The following is a 25,324-nucleotide window of genomic DNA, read 5'->3' as shown; positions in this document are numbered from 1 at the left end:
GGGACAAATTTCTAAACGACAGCTTATCATGTTATATTAAGAAACATATTTTTGTGAAAATTAATCACGAGTTCATTCTACAACACTTCCAAACTATGCAGACGCGAAGAATACGATTGCCTCGCCGTGATCGAAACTAATGTAAAACTCAATTGTAATATTTACTATAGTTTTTATTAATATAAATCTTATATAAGTGAATTTATAATATTTATTAATTACATGTTATTCAGTCCGGACTGGAAAAAATTCCAAATTCCGCCACTGAATATGTATATACCTTCAATCACTTGATCTCACATAACAATATACTCCTTTCCTTCCAAACTGATAGATCATCTTTCTATTTTTGACATCACAAATTATAAACCACTTTCTATATATATTAAACAATTTAAACATTTAAAATTTTATATATCCCTAATAAATATGTATAATTATCTTCAAATGAATGAATGACTTCATATTGCAATATAAGATTGACCAATAAAAAATTAGTCATTAATATATCATTGATATTTAACACTTATAAAAGAATAAAATTAAAAAAGTAAATAATAAAATTAGTTTTAACAAATTTAACTATATTTTCTTCTTATATTTGTACAAATGGTCTATCTTTTTAAAATGAAAAAAATAACAAATTTTTACGGTGAAGCCAAAATTAAAGGTGATCCGTCATCGACATCGTCTAAGAAAATTCAAGAACACAAATGAAAGCTGAAAACAATGCTCTTTCACCAATTTTTGTGTCAAGGTGGACTGTCATCGTCTAAGAAAAACGTTACCTTAACACTATGCTTAAGAAACAGAGTCACCCTCGTTCCATTATGTAATAATTCACTGAAACAGAAGAGAGATCGATCTAGTAGGAAGACCTTAATTTTAACACGCTCATGCAATATTTTGTTTTTAACTAAAATTAATAATATATAATTTAAATGGACAGTTTATTTCTTCCTCCTCAGTAGTAGACAAAATTAAATAGTTGTTTATATAGGCATGGATAACTTCCATCTTTTTGTGGCATATCAAAATCAACTCTGTCAGAAGAAACACTTCTATCCCTCTCTGTCTCCACAGTTTGGTGTAAAATATTGCATGCACGTGAGTCTTCTGTTAAGTCCACAGTACTCCATCGTCATGGCAAAATATAAGGTTGATAATAAGCCACATCTTTAGTTTTTTTTTTTGTCAAAGATGGTAGTCGACTCTTTCGAATCTCAGTTGTTAATTATTAGTTACGGAAGTGTAGTTCGAATCCACAATTTCTTGATGTACTGAGAGGTGTCTTAGTCGTTCAAGTTCGACTCATATTGGCAGTTTCCTTTAACTAAAACTCCTTTTTATAAACAGATTTTAGTTAACTGAAATATAAAAACACAAAAAAATATAGAAATAATATTTCAAGCGAAATCTCACAAAAATAATATAATGCCAAAAAAATTAATTTTATAAACAATCCAACAAATGAAAATGTTTCGATATTTTTAGTTAAAAAAATGTCATTGGACTGCTATCGGCTACCGACATACTGTCGCCAAATTCTGAAATGGACTGATTGATTCAAACGATTCAATTGGAATCTGAAAATCAATTCAATATGTTTCTTCTACATAAACCTAGAAAAGGTTCAAGTTTTTCAAACTGAAAAAAAAGAAAAAAGAAAGAGCACAAGAACCAGTTCAACCCAAAAAACTGTCAAATTGAGCAACTCCTGTGAGAGTTAACAAAAATAGGAATGCGATAATTATACAAGTCCAGCCAGCAGTTGGCAACAAGACTCTTTCACAGCTGAGAATCATTTACAGTATGAGCTGCATAAAGACAACTAACCATCTCCTTTAGATAACTAAGATTCAAATACATTCTAATCATAGAAAACAAAACGGAAAAAAAATCAAAAGCTAAGGAAAAATGCAGTTATTAACTGAAAGAAAAACATATATGAAAAAAAAAAATCTGTTTCTATGCGGGGGGGCTAGCCATTACACAGCACAACCAACATCAACCCCCAAACATATAAAGAATCAACACAGGAAGAAACCCAGCCGCATACTTTCTTCTGAACAATGTGAAATTCTTATGCGGGGGTTCCTTTGCAAACTAATTCGTCTCTACATTTCCTTGCAACTTTTTCCGGAACAGCATTTCCTTGTTTTTAGCACCTAATCTCATATGACCCTGCTTTAGTAATGTAACGGACCCATTCGACTGTGTTATAACCACTCTTCTCCCACACCTGCAGAAACACCTCAACGTCAATTCAGAGTTTCTAGTGCAAATCGTATCACAAACTTGTAGCTTCAGAAGTAATACCTTAAGAAAACGAACTCGTAAACCAGATGCTGTGAACATCGGGACCTGCAGAAAACATGACCCAGATGATCGTCCTCCAACAGATGGAAGTTAAAAATACGAAATACAAGAATGACTAATTAAGCAGTTTTGAGGAACTAAGAATTTACAAATTCAATAAAGAACCAATACCAGTATCTTCTAATGCCAAGATTATGACATGACAAATTGCCTCAACATAATAATAACATTACATTTGGAATAATTCATAAACCAACCAAACTGTAGATTAATACAAATCACGACAATAGAAATATACAATAAATTACACACCTGGAACTCCATCTGAATTGGTGGACGTGTCCAAGATTTCTTTTCAGCCATTGTAGAAATCAACTCAATTTCCGCACTCAAGGTTGGCTCAGTTTGTCCAGGAAACTTCCTTATCCTTAAACAGTAGGAAGCACATAGCATTAAGCAACAATATTTGGATAACTATGAAATAGAAAATACAATATAATATACAACGAAGATGTACACTTATACGGTTATACCTAGTCATGAGGCTGATCAATCAGTATTTACTCAGGAATTTAGGGGTGTGCATTCAATTCAAACCAAACCGAACCAAAAATTTGACTTTAAAAAACACATTGAAGATTGAACCGGTCAGTTCGATTGGTTTTTCAATTCAGTTCGGGTTGTACCGAAAATCTTATCTGAAACTTTTTTACTTTTAAAACCGAATCAAAAAACCAAAAACCAAATTATAATATCAAACCGAACCGAAACACATTTTTAGTTCGGTTTGATTGGATGTTTGCACACGCCGATGTATTCAGTTTGAAAAGTTGAAGGAATAAGAAATTCAAAATTTAGCAAGCTAAAACACTCACTTCCAGACCAAGCAATCAATCGCAGCATTGTACTTGGCACGACCTGATGTCACTTGGAAGCTTGTTTTGGCAGTTTGTTTAGGAACCGGAATTTTAATGACAACTCCAAGTGCAAACATTTTTGCACCAAAAACACTCTTTACCTGAAGACAAGGGTACGTAAGAGATATGTAGAAATACAAACACACAAACAGTAACCTTGAAAATGTAAAACTATAAACCTTAACATTCACTTCCATGCGTGTTCGACCAAGTTCCTTAATTGTTGGCAATACCCTAAACGGCAGATTAACTCCTTCAGTTATACGATACCTGCATAAAAATCAAATCAACAGGAAATTGTATTAGTCAAGAAATTGGAAAAATAACATTCACATTTATAGTCTCATATTAAACATATTTGACCCTTGGATTAAGTGAAAACAGCAGATAAAAATAATTAAAAAAATATGTATCCTAATAGATAAGGGTGTTTATGAGACTTCAGTGTTCTCAACCAAAGCTTCCTGGAGCTTTAGTGGACATGAGAATACAATCAAACATAGTTGATGCAAAGTATGTAGAGAGAAGCAGTACGAAAACAACAGGGAACAAAATAAATACAGAAACTACACTAGGTAAGCTCTACTAAGAAAATAAAACAAAATAATGAAAAAAATATTCTTATATATGTTTGATGAGAACCTGAATATAGATAAAACAACATTCTAAAAATGTCTAGAAAAGAAACAACGATCTCATAGCCTGATACGTACTAGGTTGAAATAACAATCAGTTGCTGTGAGAAATGTTACATAATTACAGGCGTTACTGGAAATCTCATTTAAAAAAAACAGCAGTAGAGTAAATAGAATAAAAAGAAAAAAACTTGGAAAAAATATTTATGAATGCAAGCTTATAAAAGATCTAACACAATATTTTGTGCTCAATTATTGGTAATACACCAACGTATATATTAAACTAAACAAGTTTCAAGCATGTACAATTTAAGCAGAGTTCTCTTACTTCATCAATTCAAATTCACCATCAGGTGGGACAAAACTAACGGTCTTTTCTGAGTTGAATCTGGTCAAATTTACACATTGATGAAAAGTAACATCATCCAGCTCAATTGTTTTACCACTGCATATAAATATCAAGATAAATCTCAGTTTTTACAGTAAATAAAAAAGAACATACAGTTACTTGAGCTGTTGTATATCTATATAAGCTAAACAATAGCAAGATTCAATATCAAATACACTGGACACATGTGCTGGTCTTCTTGGGGAAGAGAGAGAGAAATGAAGTCATGTAACTCCCTCATATGTCAGAATCAAAAGAAGTAGCAATGACAACTGATAATTGATGCAACAATGGCAGAGCATAATAATTAATCCAATAAGAGGCGATTTCAGTAGACTTTAACAACACTAAAGTTAATAAAAAGGCCGTATAATGTATATCTGCATTTTTTTTACTATATATATCTCTGTGTTGACAAACTATAAAGTTTACAAGTAGAAAAAGAAGAGACCAATATTGAAGGATTGTGAAAGAATTTTCAAAAAGTATAATTTCATTAAACACATTAGAGTTTAGTTCACATGATGAACAAGATTCTCCCAACACATTGAAAATGTCTGAGATGATAAGGACTTTAAGCAGTCCAGCAAGTATTTTAACATAAAAAGGAAAAACAAAACATATGTTAGGCTTCAGATATTATCAATTAACATTCAATTAATTCACAAAAGATATGTCATGGAGATGCAGTGAAAATAACACTGAACTTGGTACAATAGTGAAGGATATCAAAAAATAGATTGAGGATGGTAAGTCAGTGAACATATAATTTACTTTCAGAGAGCACTAAAAACGCAGAAAAGACGAAACTTTGGCTCTGAGCTATTTGTAAAAGCATATCGTAGAAAATTATTTACACGTACTAGAAAATGCAGAACATAATTATGCAATAAGCAAATAAGTAAATTTTATTTTTCTCCAAAGGAATGGCTAGATAAACACAAGTTAAGAAGAAACAAATGGTGCTGGAATGATTGTTCGAGGAAATCACAGATTTTGACCACCTTTCAAATCAAGTAATCAACAATAATTGTCAAAGTCAATTAAACTAACAGAAGTAGTAGCTCATAAGAATTGTTTAGGAATCTAAGATAACATGAAATTACATGGAGAAAATGACGTAACAAAGTAACAGAAAAATATAAAACACGATAAAGATGCAGTCATAATTGACCAGATCTAATCATCCAATTAAAAATAAATCAATCAACTCTTATATTCAGTAATTTCTGGTGTCTCTACCCATTCAGTAATATTCTGATAAGCCACACTAGTAAGACAAGCTCAGACTTTATTTGGAGTAGGTAGAGGAGAAAGAAAAAGAAACTTGTGCCTTAGAAACTGGGGAAAGGGGAAACAAAGACTCATGGATTTGCTGAAAAAGCATATAATAGAACAGAAGGTAACTTTTCAAAGATGGCAGTTGTTCACTAAGAATTTCTACCTTTTAGCTGGACGGGATTTGAGTTGTGATTCTTTCTCAAGGCCAATTTTATCATTCAATCCCAGCTTCAAATCAGGCATGCCCGAAAGGAAGCATTTCATAAGAATCTTCCCCGTTACATCACAACGCAAGACACTACCTATAATCACCAATTAATCTGTGATATGCCAAAAAGGCAGAAAGAGAAAATGAGAAAGGGACCGGGGGGAAAATTCCTACCTTTTGAAGACATGAGAAGATTTACACTTTCCACAATATCCAGAAATACCTGTCAGGAATGATTGTTAAAATTTATCGCAATCACCAAATACAATCAGCTGAAAAGCAATAATATTAGAATCACCTCATTCTTTTTGTAAGCAAGGCCCTCTCTCCGCCAGCCAACAGCACCGGTGACTTGTAATGTTGCATTAGGTACAGGTTTATCTGTAGGCTATATTATTTGTTCCCAAAGATAAAAGGAAAGAAAAAAGTTATCAGAAAATAATGTCTACTTTCGCATGCCTTTTAATGCCATAGTAATCTATCAAATTTCATAGTAATCTATCAAATTTAACATTCATGTCCCATCACAATAAACAAATAATACAGAACATAAGTGTTTGAGAGGACTGGCATTGTTCTGAATAACATATCGAAATAAACATCGAACCTTAGATGAAAATGGTGAACGCACTCCTTCTTGAGTAATATACAGCTTCAAAATCTCAGGAGAAAGATTTTGTGGGTAGCCGAAGTCCATGATTTCTGAAATTTAAGGATATAATTGAAGGAAAACTGTTATTTTCAAAGGAAGTTATTTGGCCTTTCACTAAAAGCAGAATGGGAGATCAATTTGATAATTCATATAGATTACAGCGTTTAAATAGATATTATGCAAAGTTCACGAGCACATGAGGAGATAGAAATTTGGGAATGAATAATGTTTCAAATGAAATTCAAATGACTTACCATCTAGCAACTCATAAATCAGGACAAAATTATTTCTGATAGCATCTTCATCAAAAGACCCACCAAAGTATGATTTGAACAATGCAACAGCCTGATTAAAACATACAGTGTCACAATTAGATGCTAAGAAGAACATAATACTTTCTTTAAAGGCAAAAATAACTAAATTGATTACAAATCAGCAATTGCATTTTTTACATCTTTTAATATGACCATTAAAGTAAATAAAACTTTATGCGCATAGTCGTTGGTGGAGCAACTATTGAAAATTCATACTTGTAATGAAAAGAGAAGAGGAATAAAAAAGGAAAAGATAACTTTTTGAGGCACTTATAAATTATAACTAGGCTAACTATGATGCATGGAAGCCTTGATAAAACTACATTTTCCTATTTTTTATATGTTTAGGTGTTTAAAACTCTTCGAAACTCATATGAAATGTTTCAGAGTTATTTCGGTAAATCAAAAACATTAGACACCGATTTAAAAAAAAAATCTATTTTCTATAGAAAATTAAAGTCTCACCCACAAATAGGGAAAAAAATAATTAGTTACCCGAATATTTTATTATTTACGTTACCTACAATAAATTTTATCTCCTTACTTTTTTAGAATTATATTATCCTTTTTATTATAATTGTAAAATTTTAGAATATTAATTTCAATTATAGTCATGGATTTATAGATAAGTTATTATTCATTATAAACTTAAATTTTAAATAAAAATAATTTATTTTATTAATTTTTAATGAATACATAGTAATTCATTTGCATGAAAATATATCTTTCTATAAATAAAATTACAATTTATAAATAAATCTATATATCTTTATTATTTACGTTTCTTCCACATTTAGTGTCCTTTAATTTTTTTACAAATACCGTTTTCCGGTGATTGTTTCATGTCCTTTCATTTCATGTTTACGTTTCTAGTGATTGTTTCATGTCCTTTTGTTTCATGTTTACGTTTCTATGCTAGCTAGTAGGCTGATCATTACTCAAATGGCCGTTGAAGTTAAACCTTAAAAAGGAAATGATAAAAGATAGAACACTAACCTCAACAACAAACTTAAATGCACAAGCCACATTAGCATTGCTGCTGACGACAATCACAATATACACATTGCTGATTCTCATATAAAAGAAAGAGCAACCCCCAATCTGTCGCACCGGACAGGTGCCAAGTTCTTTTGTTTGCATAATATGAACTCGGAATGCATCCACCATATTTCCACTGAAAGAATACAATAGTTGCTATTACCCATCAATACATAAAGCCACCACATCAATGTCGAGAAAAGACAAATCATTAGGATATAAAAAGACCAATATTCAAAGAAATAAAAAGCAAAATTTGAGTAAGACAAGAAAATATACAATCAAGTTTGCATAGTCAAGAAACATAGAAGTATGATCTAGATTCTAGATATCATTTAGAGCTTTTGTAGGATAATCGAGTACTTCTAGTCTTCATAGGATCTGACAAGCATGTGTTATAATAAATCAAATGCTCTAAAGGGCATTTTTGTAGCTTCAATAGACTAGTAGTTCCAAAAAATGTCATTAAGAGTTGTACTTTTCCTATTAGGGCTTTTTTTATTTGTTTGAGTGCTGGGTCATTTAAAATAGTTTATTTTATACTAGTTTCTTTGGAGTACAAATTCAAAGAGTAATCTAATATAGGATACTAACATCCTCATGGTTTACAATTCGTTTAAGACTTCGGGGTTGATTATTCTAGTAAAAGTAGTATTGAGTGGTTATTCTTCAATTTTTGATAAATAACAAAGTACAGCAGCCATTGTTGTTAAAGGCACACTTGGGGTGCAAGCCCTAGCTCCTTAAACACTATAAGACAGGTAAGATTAATGAGATGCACGACTCATGCAAGGTAAACCTTGTATTCACTTCTCCAGTATTGGCTTTTCATTACCGTTTTCCTGTTTTAAGACTGTTTCTTCACTCAACTAAATAAACGTCCAAAGTTATATTAAAATGGAAAGCAGCAAAATTTTGATCAACCATATAAGTGACAATCCCATGAACTAATGCATACCAAATGAAGTCCAAATAGCCATAGAAAAACTGAAAGAAGCCATGTACTTCAGATAGATATAAACAGTCCATAAAAATGTTTAGTATAGATTATAGAATTATATTTATTCCCTCTATCTCTTTCCATCATCCTTTTCTAGACGGATTTCTCATGTTTGTTATACATTCCACACCTACATTTCTTCTCATTCATGTCTCTTTAGTTATTCCAAATTAGACTCTTATTATACCATGATCTTTACACGGCAAGTGAAATAGTGAATTGTAAATTATGGCGCGTCTGAGGTCTCTAAGGATTAAGATGAACTTATTTCTTGTCTAAAATTTTGTATGAATTATGAATTACATGTATGTATGTGTGTAATTTCCTAAAATTTACTTGCTTTCAGAATGGCAATTCTCAGTAGGTCACCCTAAAAATAAGATATCGACTGCATTCAAAAGATATATAAAGCTAATCTTAATCATTTTTGCTCGTTTTCTTTAATAAATAATCCGTAATGAATCAAAATCCTGAAAACAAAAGACTTACAGGTGATGTTTTATAAGATCTAATGTTAAGCTGAAGCCTAAAAAAACAGTTTGTACAAAGAAATTACCCGACATCGTCGCGATAGAGACGATTGATGAGGACATCGCCGCGAAGATTTAAGAAATAGATAGCAGAAGCAGCCACCGGCATAGCTGATCCAACCGCACAATTAAATTAAATTAATTACAACAATACTCCACCAATTCTTAATGTACAAATCACCAGATCTGCGGAATTTGAATATTTAAATAAATAACCAGCAGTTGATTCCAGAACTGGAGATCGCCGGTGGTGGCTAATAAAAGGAGAGAAATGGTAAAATTTTATTTTTATTTTTCTAAGTATTCGCAGAGTTTCCAGTTGGTACTCACTAGTCAGCTAGGTAGCACGGAAACGGAAACGGGAAACGGAAACGATACGAAACGGACACGGGGAAACGAAAGTTTTTCAAAATGTAGGACACGAAACGTGGGGGAAACGTGTAAATAACAAAAATATAAGGATATATTTATAAAAATATTATCTAAATATTTATGATAATTAACAAAATAATTCATTCTAATATACTAAATATTTAAAATTTTATAAATATATAAAAAAATATAATATAATTCAACACAAATAAGTATATTTGATGTATTGTGGGCAATGCGAATGTAAAATTTATGGGTAACTAGTTAGATTTTTTTTTTGTGGGCAATAATTTTAATTTTTTACAAATTATTAATTTTTACAATTTACGGAAACGGCCCGAAACGTTTCGTGCGGGTGTCCAAAAGTTTCCGGTTTCCGAAACGTTTCCGAAACGGGAAACGCAACTTTGTCGAAGTTTCCGTGCTTCATAGCTAGTCAGCTATGGCAAATTTGGTCTTGGCATGCGCAATTACAAATAATAATTAATTTTTTCAACAAATTTAAAATAATTTAAATTTTCACATTAATATAATAGCTATTATTGATTAAATAATTTAGCAATAAAAAAATAAACTATGTATGCATAATAAAAATAACAATACATTATCTTTGGATGATTTTACAATAATTAAAATAATTATATATGATTAAAATAAATTATTTTTGAAGATTTATTTTGAAAAAATCACCAAAATATAAAAAAAAAACAAATTATTCAATTTTGCAGGTAGTCCGCATCTTCACAGACATGTCTATTTCACCGAGTCTCTCTCCTTATTAAGATTAAATATAAAATAATGTTAAATTTCAATAAAAAAAACAAATTTTATGAAATAAAACGGATAAAATACATACAAATGGGCGAAGAAAAGATTATATGTTACTTATGAGCCGTTTAAGTTTGAATAAATTTTCCTTTTCTAAAGTCGCATAAAGCCTAGAAAATCTGGGCCTAGGCACACAATTCATGTTGTACGATATTATAGGTTGAAAGCCGAATTAGCATTAGATATATTTATGGGCCGGGTTTGAGCCGGGTCCGCCGGTTTTTTCATTATTTTTGACGAGTCTGTATCCGGCTCGATTTTTATATTTTCTATTCAAATCCGACTCCAATACTATATTTCTACAGGCTCGGACTAGACATGAGTGAGCTTACATAAAAAGTTTATAAATTAAAAATCTGAGCCTGCCTAAAATAGCAGATTTTTCCGGATTCGAACTCCCAAGTTCGGCCCTAAAGAACGGGCTTGGACAGGCCTGGGCATTGCACCCTATGCCCATGAATAGGTGTAATTGGCATCAAAAATTCCCAAAGTAATACGAAAGTGTTGCAGCCGTAGCCAAACATTTAAAACGCGGATGTGAATTGTGACGATACCCTCTCCATACTCTCTTCTTCTCCCAATTTGTAAGTTGTTTCTCCCAATTTTCATTTCTCGCATTCAAATTTATATAAATCCGTCTCTCTAATACATGGGCTGCACTGTGAGAGACAAGCACATCCGTACAACCCGGCGGGCTCGATCAGCCAAGCTTGAATTCGATCCCGACTCACCCTTCTCCAAATCCATACTCCAATCGGCTCTCAAACCCTTCCCTCAAGGTAATCTTCATCCTAACCCTAACCCTAATCTTGATGACAATAATGCCTGGGGTTACTGTACTGAGGAACAATTAGAAGAAATTTTATTGAAAAACCTTGAGTTTTTGTATAAGGAAGCTATTTCTAAGCTGGTTTCATTGGGTTATGATGACGATACTTCTTTGAAAGCGATTTTGCGTAATGGGCATTGCTATGGCGGTATGGATGTTTTAACTAATATACTGCATAACTCTTTGGCTTATTTGAGTAGTAATTGTACCGGAAGTAATGCGAATTTGGATGAATCTGAGCCTGTTTTTAATGATTTAAGGCAGCTCGAGGAGTATTCTCTTACGGCTATGGTTTGTTTGTTGCAACAAGTTAGGCCCCATTTGAGTAAAGGTGATGCTATGTGGTGTTTATTAATGAGTGATCTTCATGTAGGGAGAGCCAGTACTATTGAAATTCCCATGGCGAATGGGAATACGAATACTACTACTGCTACTACAATGCAGAGCTGTCTGGAGACTGTTGGTAGCAATGGTGTTGATAATGGGGTTGGTGTGGTGGCACCAGCATTGTGCCGTTTCCATGGTGGGTGGGGGTTTGGTAATGGCGGAGGATCAGAGTTTGCCGTTAATGGGTTTTTCTCGTATAGTGCAGAGATGACTTTGCCGAAGGACGTAGATTGTCCTAAGAGGTTTAACCTTTCTCCTTCGATGAAGTCTTTATTGAAGAGGAATGTTGCCATGTTTGCTGCTGGTTTTAGGGCTAATACGAAACAGACACAGATGCAATCTCAGGCTCAACCTGAGTCTGGTGTGGGTATTTTATCAGGTGGGGATGTAACATTGGCTGCACAAAAGAGCGAGATTCCAGTTGAGAAGGGCGACGAGTCGGAAAAATCTAAAACCCAAGATGGGGTTAGTTCGGTGTGGAATAAGTTTCAAGATGGGATTTGTTCCGTGTTGAATAAGTTTAGTGAATTGAATCTTGATGAGAATTTGGAACATGCTGGAGAAGATCAAAAGGATGAGATGATAGTTAATCTTCTTCACCAGATTAAGGATTTGGAGAGACAAGTAAAGGAGCGAAAGGAGTGGGCGCATCAGAAAGCAATGCAAGCTGCAAGAAAGCTTAGTGGTGATTTAACCGAGCTTAAAATGTTGAGAATGGAGAGGGAGGAGACACAACGATTAAAAAAGGGGAAACAGACTCTAGAGGATTCAACAATGAAGAGGCTATCAGAGATGGAGAATGCTTTGAGGAAGGCAAGTGGTCAAGTAGATCGGGCAAATGCAGCTGTAAGACGGCTTGAGACCGAGAATGCGGAAATCAGAGCGGAGATGGAGGCTTCTAAGTTAAGTTCATCAGAGTCAGCTTCAACTTGTATGGAGGCTGCAAGAAGGGAGAAGAGGTGCCTGAAGAAGCTTTTGGCTTGGGAGAAACAGAAAACTAAGTTGCAGGTTGACATTGTAGATGAGAAAGAGAAGATCAAGGAGACGCAGAGATGTTTGGCTATGGTTGAGCAGGCTCAGAAGGAAGCTGAGGTGCGCCATGTTCATCTTTTGGTCTGTGTATATCTATCTATCTGTTTACCTGCCATCCACATATCTTGTGCATTTACATTTTTATGTTATTGTATTTTTAAATTAAAGGTGAATTATGAGAATGCTGACTGTGTTTTTCAGATAGATCATTCACTCATTGTTCCCTCCAAAATATTAATCTCATTCTTTCTCCATGTGTTAATTTGCTGGTATTTTGAATTTGGGATTTATATGTCCAGCGTGTGGCTTATTTTTCTCAATATGAAGTACAATCCTTTCAAATTATTCATGTTTATTTGGTATGTAAATCAGGCAATCTAACTGCTAACACTGAGCTAAGTACTCTCCTTTCCATCTCCGTCTTTATAGAGTATCCACCCCCTTTCAGTTGAAAATCCATTTTTTCCAAGCTGGGAGTGCTATGAAGCTTAATTGCCACTTCTTTATGACTTTTTTGTATGAACAAAGCCAATGGAAGTCTGATACAAAGGGAGGGGCCGCTGTAAGACTTTAACAACTTAGAATATAGCTATATTTCCAACACTCAATTTTGGAGCATGATATCATGTACGAATTATATTTATAAAAATAGAATGTACATTCCTTTGGATGTATAATGTCTGCATATTAATCTGCTATTAAAATAATGTTGATGTGGCGTTACTTGAAGAGGATGGATGTATCAAAAAAGACAAAGTGGGTGTGATAGAGATATAATAGTCCAAAAGCCTCATTAACCAAAGGGTGCAGACCTATGTATGATTTGTGCTATTTTATAACACCTGAGACACTCATTAATTTCCTCTGTCTTAATCTTTATGTATGTCTGATCTTAGATACTGTCCTGTTAGGAGGAGCACATTCAGTTTAAATGTCTTTTCTACACACTGAAGCAAATGATTGTATTTGTTATACAACGTAATTTTGGTTCTTGCTTTGGATGGATGATCTGTTAGGTGCATCTCTATCTTAATTTGCTATTTTTTAATCTTGGATTTACAATCGAAATTTATGAATGAAGAACTGAGGATTGAGTATCAAGCATCTACCTTGACGGTGAGAGCTGCTGAAAATTTTAGACTGAAATATATCATGTAAAATAATCCAAAACAATAAGAAATGAAATTATATTGATAGACGTTGAATAAATTTTTGGAAAATATGGACAGTTGTTAAGGTTAGGGACCCTTACTTTTCTACTTTGATTCTTTGGATTATAATTTATGTGGTGAACAATTTTTTTCTGATTTATCATGTTAATGGGGTACTTTGATTTATTCTTCTTTTGAAACTTGAGCATTTGTAATGGACGTATAAGAAAATAAGCTAAATCACGATATTTAAATAGTTTGTTCTTGCTTTTAACTTCCTGTAGCCTTCAATTATCTTTTGCTGGTCTCCTAGGTTTTTATTGATTATGATAAAGAATCATAGTTTTAGCAAAATTCCAAATTTTTATGAACTCTTTCACCGAAATCTTATCTTATCTGCTCATTTACACTACAACCATTAATGCCTTCCAATGCTGTTATTATAGGCTAAATGGAGGCAGGAATTGAAGATGAAAGAGCAAGCTTTATCCCAGGTAGAGGAGGAACGTCGCTCAAAGGAAGCAGCTGAGGCCAATAATAAAAGAAATCTTGAGGCTTTGCGCCTCAAGATAGAGATAGACTTCCAGCGTCACAAAGATGATCTTCAGAGACTTGAGCAGGAGCTTGCACGATTAAAAGCATCATCAGAGTCTCCTGAATTGAATCATCAATTAAATGCTTTACCCTTACGAAAGCCTGAGAAGACAAAGCCACAAGGAGAAACAATTGCTAGACTGCTTCATGAATTAGATAGACTCGAGGATTCATCTAATAGAGGAGGCAGCTGTGATAGAGATTGCATAATTTGTATGAAAGATGAAGTTTCAGTTGTTTTTCTTCCATGTGCTCACCAAGTTATGTGTGCCAATTGCAGTGATAATTATGGGAAGAAAGGAAAAGCCATGTGTCCATGCTGCCGGGTTCCAATTGAGCAGCGTATCCGTGTTTTTGGTGCAAGTTCATAAGAGCAAACGACATGAAGATTTCGTGTTTGCGTTCCGGGTAATGCTTCATATTTTAAATTTTACTGCAGTCAATTGCCTTGAATCATATGCTTACAGCACAATGAGGATGTAAGTAAATAAGATGAGAGAGCTTGTTTTTTAGGCTCATGCTTTTACATATACTTTGCCTTGAACATACTGCTGGTCTTCTGCAAGATGTGGATGTATTAAAATAAGACCTTAGCTTTCTGCAAGTCAAGGCTCATTGTTTTATCTTAAAACAAGTGAAATGTCTGTTTCACCTCTTCTTTTTTAGTTGCCATTCAAATAATTTGACTTTTAATTTATCAGAATTGCATGGCACTGGTGAGCAAAATTTCTGTCAGATTGAAAAAAATATAATGAACTTGTATATTTTGGTTTAATTTGATATATCATTAAAAATAAAATTTGTTAAAATTTTTTGTTTGGTTTATCCGGTTAATCATTGTTTCTTGGTTATTTATGTTTGTTTTAGTTGGAACATTCGTAATATTGGTTAATTAACTATAGTTTTAATAATTATTATTTATGATAAAGCAATCGAACTGATCAACTATATCAAAATCTACTCATTCATTTTTTATTATTTTTTGGTAGTGCATTAAGCTCTTTGAAGGTTGAAGATGAGTTATTTGACTCAAAATCGGAGTGTTTAAATTTGGTTTATAAAAACTATGAACTCCAGACGAGGTGTTTTGAGTACAATATTGATCATTTGAATTTTTTTTTCCTTTCTTTCTAAACTACCTCAATTTTGCAAAGTAAATACAATACAAATATACGAATTGACTTTTTTTTTTCGGGTGCTTGACTTAGTTGATCTAAAGTTACTATAAAAATGAACAAAGAATCAATTCACCCTCTCAATTTCGCAAATGATATCAACCGAGTCATTTTTAAGGAAAATAATCAAAATAACTCACAGCCACAGCTTTTATCATTTCAAATCTTACGAAGTGCCATTATAAAGGCTCGTTTTTTGCTGATCCTGCTGAAGAACTCAATTTTTGTGTTGACTATTGATAGATTACATTATAAAATAAAATAAAAGATATGAAAAGACAAAGTTTTTTTTACATTAAATAAGAATAAGTTTGATATTTTTAATAATTAAACTCATTTCAGTTAGATAAATTAGTTTTTTTTAATTTTTGTATTTGTTCTAAACTGCTAATTACTTTATACTGGAGGGAGTATGTAAATATACTTGTTGACAAAATTATCATAAATATCTACTTTTAGTAATGGTATTAAAAGTGGGTTAAAATTTCTTGCGGTTACTCAACTAGAAGTTATTTACACTTAAGTTATCATCGTTTCATTTTTAATAATATAACTTTTATTTTTCCAACAACATGAAGTTACTCGGTGAATTCGATGCGAATCATCGCTTATGTGGCTCACGCAAAATTATGTAGCGCCCATTCTAAATTTGACACCAATATAAAAATTCTTGAATTTTTTCTTTTCAAGTTGCTTACACTCTTCCATATATTTTTATGGTGTATCTGTTTGGAAAAATTGATAATATTGCATGTCTATCTTCATAAGTCCTCTCATTTTTTCCATTGTGTTGTGATGAAATACTTATCTAGAATTATGGAGGCTTATTGCAAGAATGATTTTATCTTCCGCAAGGGTTGCAATAAGAAAAACATCAATCTCATGCTGATCTGAACTCTGTTACATCATTGAAAAATGTCTTATCTCACTTTGCATATGACCTTTTCTTCACAAAATGAATTTGTTATTTGTTAATTACTATATAGACCTTTCATTTGGCATACTATTTAATTTTTATCGTTTTTGAATAAGTTTAATCATTCAAAAATGTCTCCGACTTTTCTATTTCAATCCTAAATTCAACAGTTTTAATTGTAGTCTTCTGCTCAAATACGTGAACAACAAATTTAGATATGGTTTTTATATTATTTGATATTGCTCCAACTTGTTCTTTTACCATCAAGAATTTCAAACATAAAACTAAAAGACATATTTGAACTTTTTTTCATCTACTTTAATTAAATGGCTACAACTGAAACTAAATATTAAAAAATGAGTTAAAACAGACGATTTAAAAAATTTAGATTATAAATGAGAAAGAAAGTCGAAAATGCAAGATATTTTTCAATAATAAAGCCTCTTTCATATTTTTGTCCCTATTGACCAGCTAGCATATGAAGAATTTCCTAGTTCTTGTAGAGCAAATATAATAACCAAGAAACAAAACCCTGTCCCCCTCAAAATCACCATAGCCATGGCTGCAATTCAAGAAACAGTTGAAGAGATCATGAGCCTCTACCGATCACTGCCAAAAAGACCGTCCATAGAAGAAGTCGAGGCTGCCATGTCCGTAATCGAGAGTGTCAACACTGAAGAACAGCAGAATCTTGACGAATTCTCAAACCAAGAATGTCCTCAAAACGTTCCTAATGAGCTTTTTTCTGTACTAAAACTGGCCAGAAGAACTATGGTTTTGTTTCGAAGCCATGAACAGAAAAAAGAGGCTCTTCATGTTCTTGAAGTTGACAAGTTGTTTGAAACGTTTGATGGGTTTATACAAAAAGCTTCAGTTTTAGTTTCTGGAGATAACCAGATGGAAAAAATGGAGGTTTACAGTTTTAGTGATCCTGTTGAGAAATTTGTGGAAGAAAATATTGTTAAAGAGGAGAATTTGATCAAGGGTTCTTCCAGTAATAAACCAGCTTTCTTTTCAGGTACAATTAGAATTCATTTTGCTGTTATATATTATTTGTATTAGGCCCAATTGTGAATTTTAATTCACAATTTCTATCTTTAAATTTTGGTCAAGAATGTTTCTGCTTTGTCTTGAATCATATCTGTTGTACAACAGATGTCATTTTTCGCGACCAAATATTTGTCGCTAGAACATAGATTTTCGTCGCTAAACATTTTTGGACCAACGGCTTAATACATAGTTTAACTCCTGAACTTGTACCCATTTACCCATCTAACCTCTAAACTTAACGTGTATCCTATCGAACCTTTGAACTTGTTAAATAATCATTTTTAACCCCTGAAATGGAAATTGAGTCTCAAACGCGCTCACGTGGCAAAAGACCTTTGACCGCGCTGCCTGCTCGTTTGTCAAATCACCAAAAACATAACGCTTCATACATCATTTGACCCCTGAAGTAATACTAATTTACCTATTTGACCCTTAAATATTGTGTTTAGCCCATCACACCTCTAAACTTATTAAATTATCATTCTTAACCCATGAACTTGAGAGTTTTAAATTTATTTTAATTTACATTTTATTTTTAATATATATTTAGTTTAATTAATAATTACTAATAAAAAAATTATTTTTCCATACTTTATAGACTATTAGTTTAAATGATACCGTTTATTTTGTATATATTATCAATTCCAATAAAAAATATTTATAAATATTAAATAATTATTTTTATTTAATTTCATATTTATTTTTATTTATTTTGCAAAAGACGAGATAAAATATGAATGATCAGGTTAGACTTGTTAAATAAATATTATATAAAAAAATGGTAATAAAAAATAAAATAAAATAAATATTAAATTAAATTAAATTAAATGAAAATAATTACTATATAAGGTATAACTATTTCTTATTAAAATTTTATTAGAACTGATAATGAATACAAAATAAATGCAAAAATAAACTATATATATTAAAGAAATATTATATATAGTATTAAAAAGGAATAATTATTTTATATAAAATTATTTTATTAATAATTATTATTAAATTAAATATATGTTAAAAATAAAATCTAAATTAGAATAAATTTAAAACATTCAAGTTTAAAGGTTATAAAGGATAATTTAACAAATTTATAGGTTTGATGGGTTGAACAAAAAGTTTAGGGGTCAAATAGATAATCTAGTATAAATTTAAGGGTCAAACGACGTATTAAACTATCTTATTTTGTCCACCTAAGCTTTGTTTTTCTGCCATGACGCGCCAATTTGAACACACGCGTCATAGCGAGGTGGACGAGTAGGGGTTAAATGTTTTCAAATTATCAAATTCAGGGGTCAAAAAGAATTATTTAACAAGTTTAAAGGTTCGATAGGATACACGTTAAGTTTAGAGGTTAGAAAGGTAAAAGGGTACAAATTCAGGAGTTAAACTATATATTAAGCCAATACTTTTGTCACCATGACCGTCGCCATAGGAGGGTTGACAAATAGTTTATATAATCTTTTTATTTTTGGCTTTTTGTGGGTTAAATATTTTTATAGTTACCGAATTATAACTTTTTTTATAAAATGATTGCCGAGTTATACATAATTATAAAACGGTTGCCGTATTATTATTTTGTCCATAAGAGTTATCAAACTATAAAAAGTTATAAAATGGTTACCGAATAATAACTTTTTATAAAACGGGACAAGCTAATTATCATTTTGTAAAAATACTACAGTTCAGTAATCGTTTTTAAAATTATTGCTATTATTTTGGTCCAATATATTAATGTCTCTAAACATTTCGTCACTAATCTACTAAACTGTTGTAGTAAAAGCTGCTATTTCGTCTTGTAAAGATTCATATTTCTGTTCTTTAATCCTCTGGTAAATAGAATTGTATTCTGAATTCAACTTTCAGTTCTCTGACATTAAGCATTATTATGACCATACCTTCAAATATTTCTGTATAGGTGAAGATGAACCTGAGAAATTGAGCCTAATGAAAGTGGCATCTATAATAGAAAACTCTGCAAAATCTGAAGATGTAGTTCTTGACCTCAAAGGTAAGTTGATGGATAAAATTGAGTGGCTTCCTCTATCAATTGGGAAGTTGTCATTTGTTACTGAACTCAACTTATCGGAAAATCGAATCATGGCGCTTCCGACTACTATTTGTAGCCTCGTAGCCTTAGTTAAGATTGATATCCACTCGAACCAACTAATAAACCTTCCCGATTCATTCGGGGAGTTAATCAATCTTACCGATCTTGATCTCCACGCGAATAGGTTAAAATCGCTGCCTTCTTCATTCGGGAACTTGAAAAACCTGGCAAATTTCGATTTAAGCTCGAATCAGTTCACTCATTTGCCAGAATCTATCGGGGATTTGACTAGCTTGACGATATTGAATGTGGAAACGAATGAACTTGAGGAGCTTCCGTATACTATCGGAAACTGCTCATCGCTCATGGAGCTGAGGTTAGATTTTAATCAGCTTAGAGCTCTCCCCGAGGCTATCGGAAAACTCGGAAGCTTGGAGATTCTCAGTTTGCACTATAACCGAATTAGAGGATTGCCAACAACTATTGGTAACCTTTTATGTTTGACGGAATTCGATGTTAGCTTCAATGAGCTTCAATCCGTACCCGAAAACCTGTGCTCTGCAGTAAGTCTGAGGAAATTGAATGTGAGTAAGAACTTTGCGGACCTGACCGAGCTGCCGCGATCCATTGGAAAGCTTGAGATGCTTGAAGAGTTGGATATAAGTGATGACCAAATAAGAACTTTACCAGATTCTTTCGGTTTGTTATCGAAATTGAGAGTATTTCGTGCTGATGAAACTCCTCTAGAAGTTCCACCAAGACATGTTGCTAAAAGGGGTTCTCAGGTAATGTTTATTTGCAGCTCACCATAGTTTATTGAGCAAAACGTATACCGGTCCCTGAATTTGTCCGTCGGGACCAATTAATTCATGGACCTGGACGGCCCAAATTTGTCCTTAATTGACCTACAAATAGATAGTATTGTTTTTAATTGATATAAAAATAGGGTATTATCCTAATTGATTAAAATGACTAAATATGAATTAATTGATTCCGATATATATATGGATTCGGAGACTACGATGACCCTTTGTTCCTAGTTTATTAGATGTTCCGAATTTGAGACTAACTGTTTATACCAATTCATACAACAGGCTGTTGTTAAGTTCATGGCAGATGTTGTTGCCAAGAGAGATGTCAAATTACAATCATTGAAGAAGAAGAAAGGATTCTGGTACAAAATCTGCTCTATTCTCTGGCCATTCAGGAGGAATCATCGATAGTTTATTAGTACATTTTTTTTACTAATCAGTGCATGTGTAGTTGGTTTTCAGTGTATCCAAACTATTGTGTTATTGTATTTTAGTGATCAAATTTTGATTTATTTCGTTTTTGTTGTTAAATTTTAATTATAAATCCACTAGAAATTTTTTGGCCGAAATATATACGTGACAATAAGGTTTTGCTTGTTTTTTCTAAAAACTTGTCATTTATATGTAATCTCATTTTGACAGAAAGTTTTAAGACTAAATTATGTATATTTGACAAGTTTTAAAGCAAAAAAAAGAAACAAAATCTGGCCGCTACGTATGTATTTTTGTTCGGAATTAAAATGAATCAAAATTTATTCCCCAAATTACAAAATAGTGGTATTTTTAATATCGTCAATGTCAATTACCCATCAAAGGATGAATAGAGTTAATAGAGGATTACTCTAAGCAAACTAAATAATTAAGAGGGCTCTTGTGCTGGTTTTGGTGTTAAATTTAGCAGACTTGTAATCCACGCTAAAGCCACTGCCAGTATTGAAGACGAAATTAAAGTTATAATAACAATAGTATAGGATAAGTTCGTTCAAAATTCAAACTAGACAAGGAGTTGGCATTTTCTATTGTAAACAAAATGGACTTTAAATTTAGTATATTTGTTTTTCTTTTCCTCAAAGAATTTAGTATATTTGTTGAATTGTCTGGAAACATTTATCCCTAGATAAAAACTTTATATATGCCTAAACAAGATTATGTTTATGCATGTTAAATCGATAAAATTTTAGACTAATTACGGGTTCCGGAGCAAACACTCTCGTTATCTAGCGCCGGTTATGACTCGTTGATTTAGGCCGTGACACTAAAGGACAGTTTTGGTGCCTCAAATCAAAAAGGGCTTACAATACCATGAGGGTTTGGGTATGGTCAATTTCGTCCATCAATCTTGCAAATTGGCTAATAAACTTTTAAGGCATTCTAATTAGTCCCATTTTTTAGACTGTTATCTCCCTTTGAATTTTTATGGGATATTTGCCGTTATTTACGTTTTGATTCTTCAAATTTATCACTATGCACGGATCTAGCCCGTTTGAATTCAAACATGCAGATTGGTAGTTCGTCAGCCTGACGATTTTCTCTAGAAATCATCATTGGACGCTTCAGTCCCTTATCACATTTTACCTGTCAGGAAAATAAGTGTGTATAAGAAAATTTTGATGACACAAAATAAACTGAAAAATAGCTCGAGGACCATTTACACTTGTAGAGTAAGTCATCTTGTTTTATTTTTTAATATACTTCAAACAAACTTCAAAAAAACCTTGAATCTTTAAAAATTTAAATCGGAATATTGAACAATCGCTAAAAAGTCTTGAATAATAAAAAAATTGATACAAACTCAAAAGAACGGCATAAAAAACACACCAAATACTCACAAAATTTTAAGAACGAAGTAGTTTTATTCAAATTGAAACTACAAAAGCATACAGGTTAGTGAAAAAACTATAATTTCCCGTTTAAAATTGAAAATCATAGTTCTTTTACTAAAAAAACCTGAAGAATTGTCCAGATTTCTAGAGAGATAAAAAAACTCGGAAAAAGAAGAGATAACTCTGATCGCTTCCAAATATCTTTTTAAATGCTTGAGTTTTTTTTTCGTGTATTCTATTTTCTATTGGTATCCTTGATGCAAATGTTGAATTTGATGAATGTTTTTTTTTTTGGGATCGAGATTTTTTCAAGTTGATTAAAAGAATATTATATTTAATTAATCTACATCATTCATTATAAAATAAATGGTTTAGATTATTAAAAAAATATAAAATATTTTATATCATATACACTATTGATCATTTTGTGATGAAGAGTGTAAATTAATTAAACATGATTGCTCATGTTCAAACTTGAGAGGATCTTAATCCTAATTTTTAACATTAGAAAAAAACACGATATATGCTTATATTTTTTTAATAGATGTATAAATCTATTAATATAAAACTAGTGTTAAAATAAATGGAAGAATTTTTAATTGAACATGATTTATGAAGTTTTATGTAGAGCATAATAATTAAAAAATATCAGGTAAGTGTTTGAATAGGAATTTTACAGTAGGCTTAAACATCTAAAAATACTCTATTTTCTGACTGTTTTTGTGGCAGAATATTCAAAATCGCTAATTTATCCTATTTTTTAATTTTTATTTAATTATAGTTATTTGTTCAAATTGAAGTAAAAAACTCAAATAAAATATCTTTTATTTCTTCATATTATTTCACTTTTTTTTATCATCAATAACTGTAAACATGAATTAATATGAAAGGTATACTTGATTTTTTTACGCTCCAATTTAAATAAATGGCTGCAATTGAAAGTAACAATTAAAAAAAAGACGAAAATAAAAAATCTTGAAAATTAAACTATAAACAAAAAGCCAATGCTATGAGATTGTATGCTAACATATTGAATTGAGTCATGATTAGAAGATTTCTTCATTGATAAATATTAAATTTACACAAGTCTCGTCTCCAACCACACTAATTGCACTAGAGTATGTGAATAAAAATAACTATCTCTAAAGATTTTTTTGTTTCAAATTATGAGCCACACATTTATAAGACCTCCTAACAAAATTAAAGGGATGCGACGTGAATTTTTTACGAAGATCATTCACTATACACGTATTTCTAACTAGTTTTAGACTAGTTTCAATAATTTTTGACGGTGTTGATTGATGTTAGGTTAACTATAAGTATAATTAAGTCAAAATATTAAACAATTAGGGTTGTTTAGCTGTAAAATTAATAATTTCTCGTGACTGATAAAGGATGCCACTGACCACTACCTTCACTTCACTTTTAGTGCATGGGTTCATCAATTTGGTCAACTCTTTACCCAACTACTAGCTCCTCCTTTTGTTTTTTTTCTCCAATTTTGTGTCTACTTCTCCACCTGAATCCAGCAGTTTCTAAAATTAAACACAAAAAGTATAACATTTGATTTCAAACAGAAATAGAATTTGGATACGGATCTCTAAAATTAAACAGACAAAAATTGAATTCTTTTTGAGGTATTTGAATAAAATTCAATTATTCTCATTTTGTCTCGTTTAAAAAATCTTATTGAAGTTGGTATAAAAATGACAACAAAACAAGACTTTTTAGATAATGAAATGAAAATTTATCTTGAAACTAAAGAAAAGGTATTTTTTTTTCACTATATCTTAAGATATTTTAATTTTACCGTTTATTATCTTTAATAATGAAATAGTAAGTTGTTTAAGTTGTGAGTTCAATTTTTTTCCACAAGCGCTTTCTTTTTTATAATAAAAATAAAATAAAAGTGATTTTTTTCTTGACTAATTTATTAATATTTGCTCTATAAAACTAGCATATTACTATTATTAGTTAGATTTAAATTAATTTCAAATATTTATGGGTTGTAATTTTATTTAATTTTTTAATTTTTATAATTATATCCTAATTTCAACATTTTGTTGCAATTTTAGTCATTTTTTCAATCAATTTATTTTTTCAATTTTTCACCTCATCCAATACTAGTTTCGTTTGACTTTTCTATTTATTTCTAACTTCAAATTCATTTTTATTGCTTCAATCGAAAAAATTAGAGAATTCTTAATTAGATGCTAGCGTTCTTTTTTAATATTAAAAGTTAAATTTTGAAATTCTGAAAAATAAATTTTCCTAATTACGGAGTTAATTTATAAATTCAAGTAAAATTTGAAACAACTAAATTGATAGGAAAAAATGGGCTAACTTTATAATGAGTTAAATTGAGTTATTATTATAAAACTTAAACATTCTAGATAAAATTATAAGAATTCGTAAAAATTGCAATTAGGCAAAATAGATCTAAATTTTCAAGTTTATTGCGATTTGAGTATAATTTTTGAAATTTTGCTACAAGAAGGTCCAACATTTTAATTCATAATGTTTTTTTATATGAAAGTATCCTCTTTCACCAAACAATGTTGTTTTTGGTGGTTTTAATGAATCAAACGACAATGGATAAAGAAATTGAATTACAATGTTAAAGAACGGAAAATTGAATTTTTCTGTGTTAAATTTTAAAAAGTGTGTTTAAATAGCTATTTTTAAAAAATATAAATAACCCATTTTAGATTTAAGTATGAATTATTACCTTTACATACAGTACATTTTAGAGAAATTATCGAGACCCTATTGTTTTAAATAATCATATGCACCATCAAGCAATACTTAATTACTTTTATTAAACAATAATATGCACCATCAAGCAATAATTAACATTATAGTTGAATTTAAGGTCTCATGACCATATAAAGACTACGTGTTCAAATTCTATTAATTTTTGGGTTTTCATGTCTAATAATATAAAATTAAATGATGTTGATTTATCTTTTTAATTATGTACTACTTTTAGTATACGTGCCACAAAAGTATTTTGAGGAGAATCTGAT

At 31.3% G+C, this 25,324-nt stretch overlaps 3 protein-coding genes across 5 annotated transcripts; 2 read left to right on the top strand and 1 right to left on the bottom strand.

The window, feature by feature from the left end:
* Window positions 1-1,822: 1,822 nt before the first annotated feature.
* On the bottom strand, window positions 1,823-9,608 carry LOC126682376 (AP-2 complex subunit mu). Its single transcript, XM_050378026.2, has 13 exons — window positions 9,309-9,608; window positions 7,711-7,888; window positions 6,655-6,745; window positions 6,356-6,450; window positions 6,047-6,136; window positions 5,923-5,971; window positions 5,704-5,842; window positions 4,200-4,316; window positions 3,416-3,506; window positions 3,195-3,337; window positions 2,632-2,746; window positions 2,320-2,364; window positions 1,823-2,242 (listed from the first exon to the last, which is right to left on the bottom strand). The coding sequence occupies exons 1-13, from the start codon at window positions 9,389-9,391 to the stop codon at window positions 2,162-2,164; spliced, it is 1,317 nt and encodes a 438-aa protein (XP_050233983.1). The 5' UTR covers window positions 9,392-9,608; the 3' UTR covers window positions 1,823-2,161.
* Window positions 9,609-10,970: 1,362 nt separating this feature from the next.
* On the top strand, window positions 10,971-15,140 carry LOC126681125 (MND1-interacting protein 1-like). 3 transcript variants are annotated; one of them, XM_050376525.1, is made up of 3 exons: window positions 10,971-11,261; window positions 11,685-12,811; window positions 14,328-15,140. In XM_050376525.1, the coding sequence occupies exons 1-3, from the start codon at window positions 11,132-11,134 to the stop codon at window positions 14,844-14,846; spliced, it is 1,776 nt and encodes a 591-aa protein (XP_050232482.1). In that variant the 5' UTR covers window positions 10,971-11,131; the 3' UTR covers window positions 14,847-15,140. The 3 variants fall into 3 exon arrangements, with proteins under 3 accessions (XP_050232482.1, XP_050232480.1, XP_050232481.1); XM_050376523.1 differs by having other exon boundaries at window positions 10,971-12,811; XM_050376524.1 differs by having other exon boundaries at window positions 10,972-12,790.
* Window positions 15,141-16,962: 1,822 nt separating this feature from the next.
* LOC126680179 (plant intracellular Ras-group-related LRR protein 5-like) lies at window positions 16,963-20,987 on the top strand. Its single transcript, XM_050375233.2, has 3 exons — window positions 16,963-17,584; window positions 19,532-20,448; window positions 20,758-20,987. The coding sequence occupies exons 1-3, from the start codon at window positions 17,125-17,127 to the stop codon at window positions 20,884-20,886; spliced, it is 1,506 nt and encodes a 501-aa protein (XP_050231190.1). The 5' UTR covers window positions 16,963-17,124; the 3' UTR covers window positions 20,887-20,987.
* The last annotated feature ends 4,337 nt before the right edge of the window (window positions 20,988-25,324 follow it).

The sequence above is a fragment of the Mercurialis annua genome, linkage group LG5, assembly GCF_937616625.2.
Source record: "Mercurialis annua linkage group LG5, ddMerAnnu1.2, whole genome shotgun sequence".
NCBI lineage: Eukaryota > Viridiplantae > Streptophyta > Magnoliopsida > Malpighiales > Euphorbiaceae > Mercurialis > Mercurialis annua.
The sequence above is the reverse complement of the archived record's forward strand: the minus strand, read 5'-3'. Positions and strand labels throughout refer to the sequence as shown.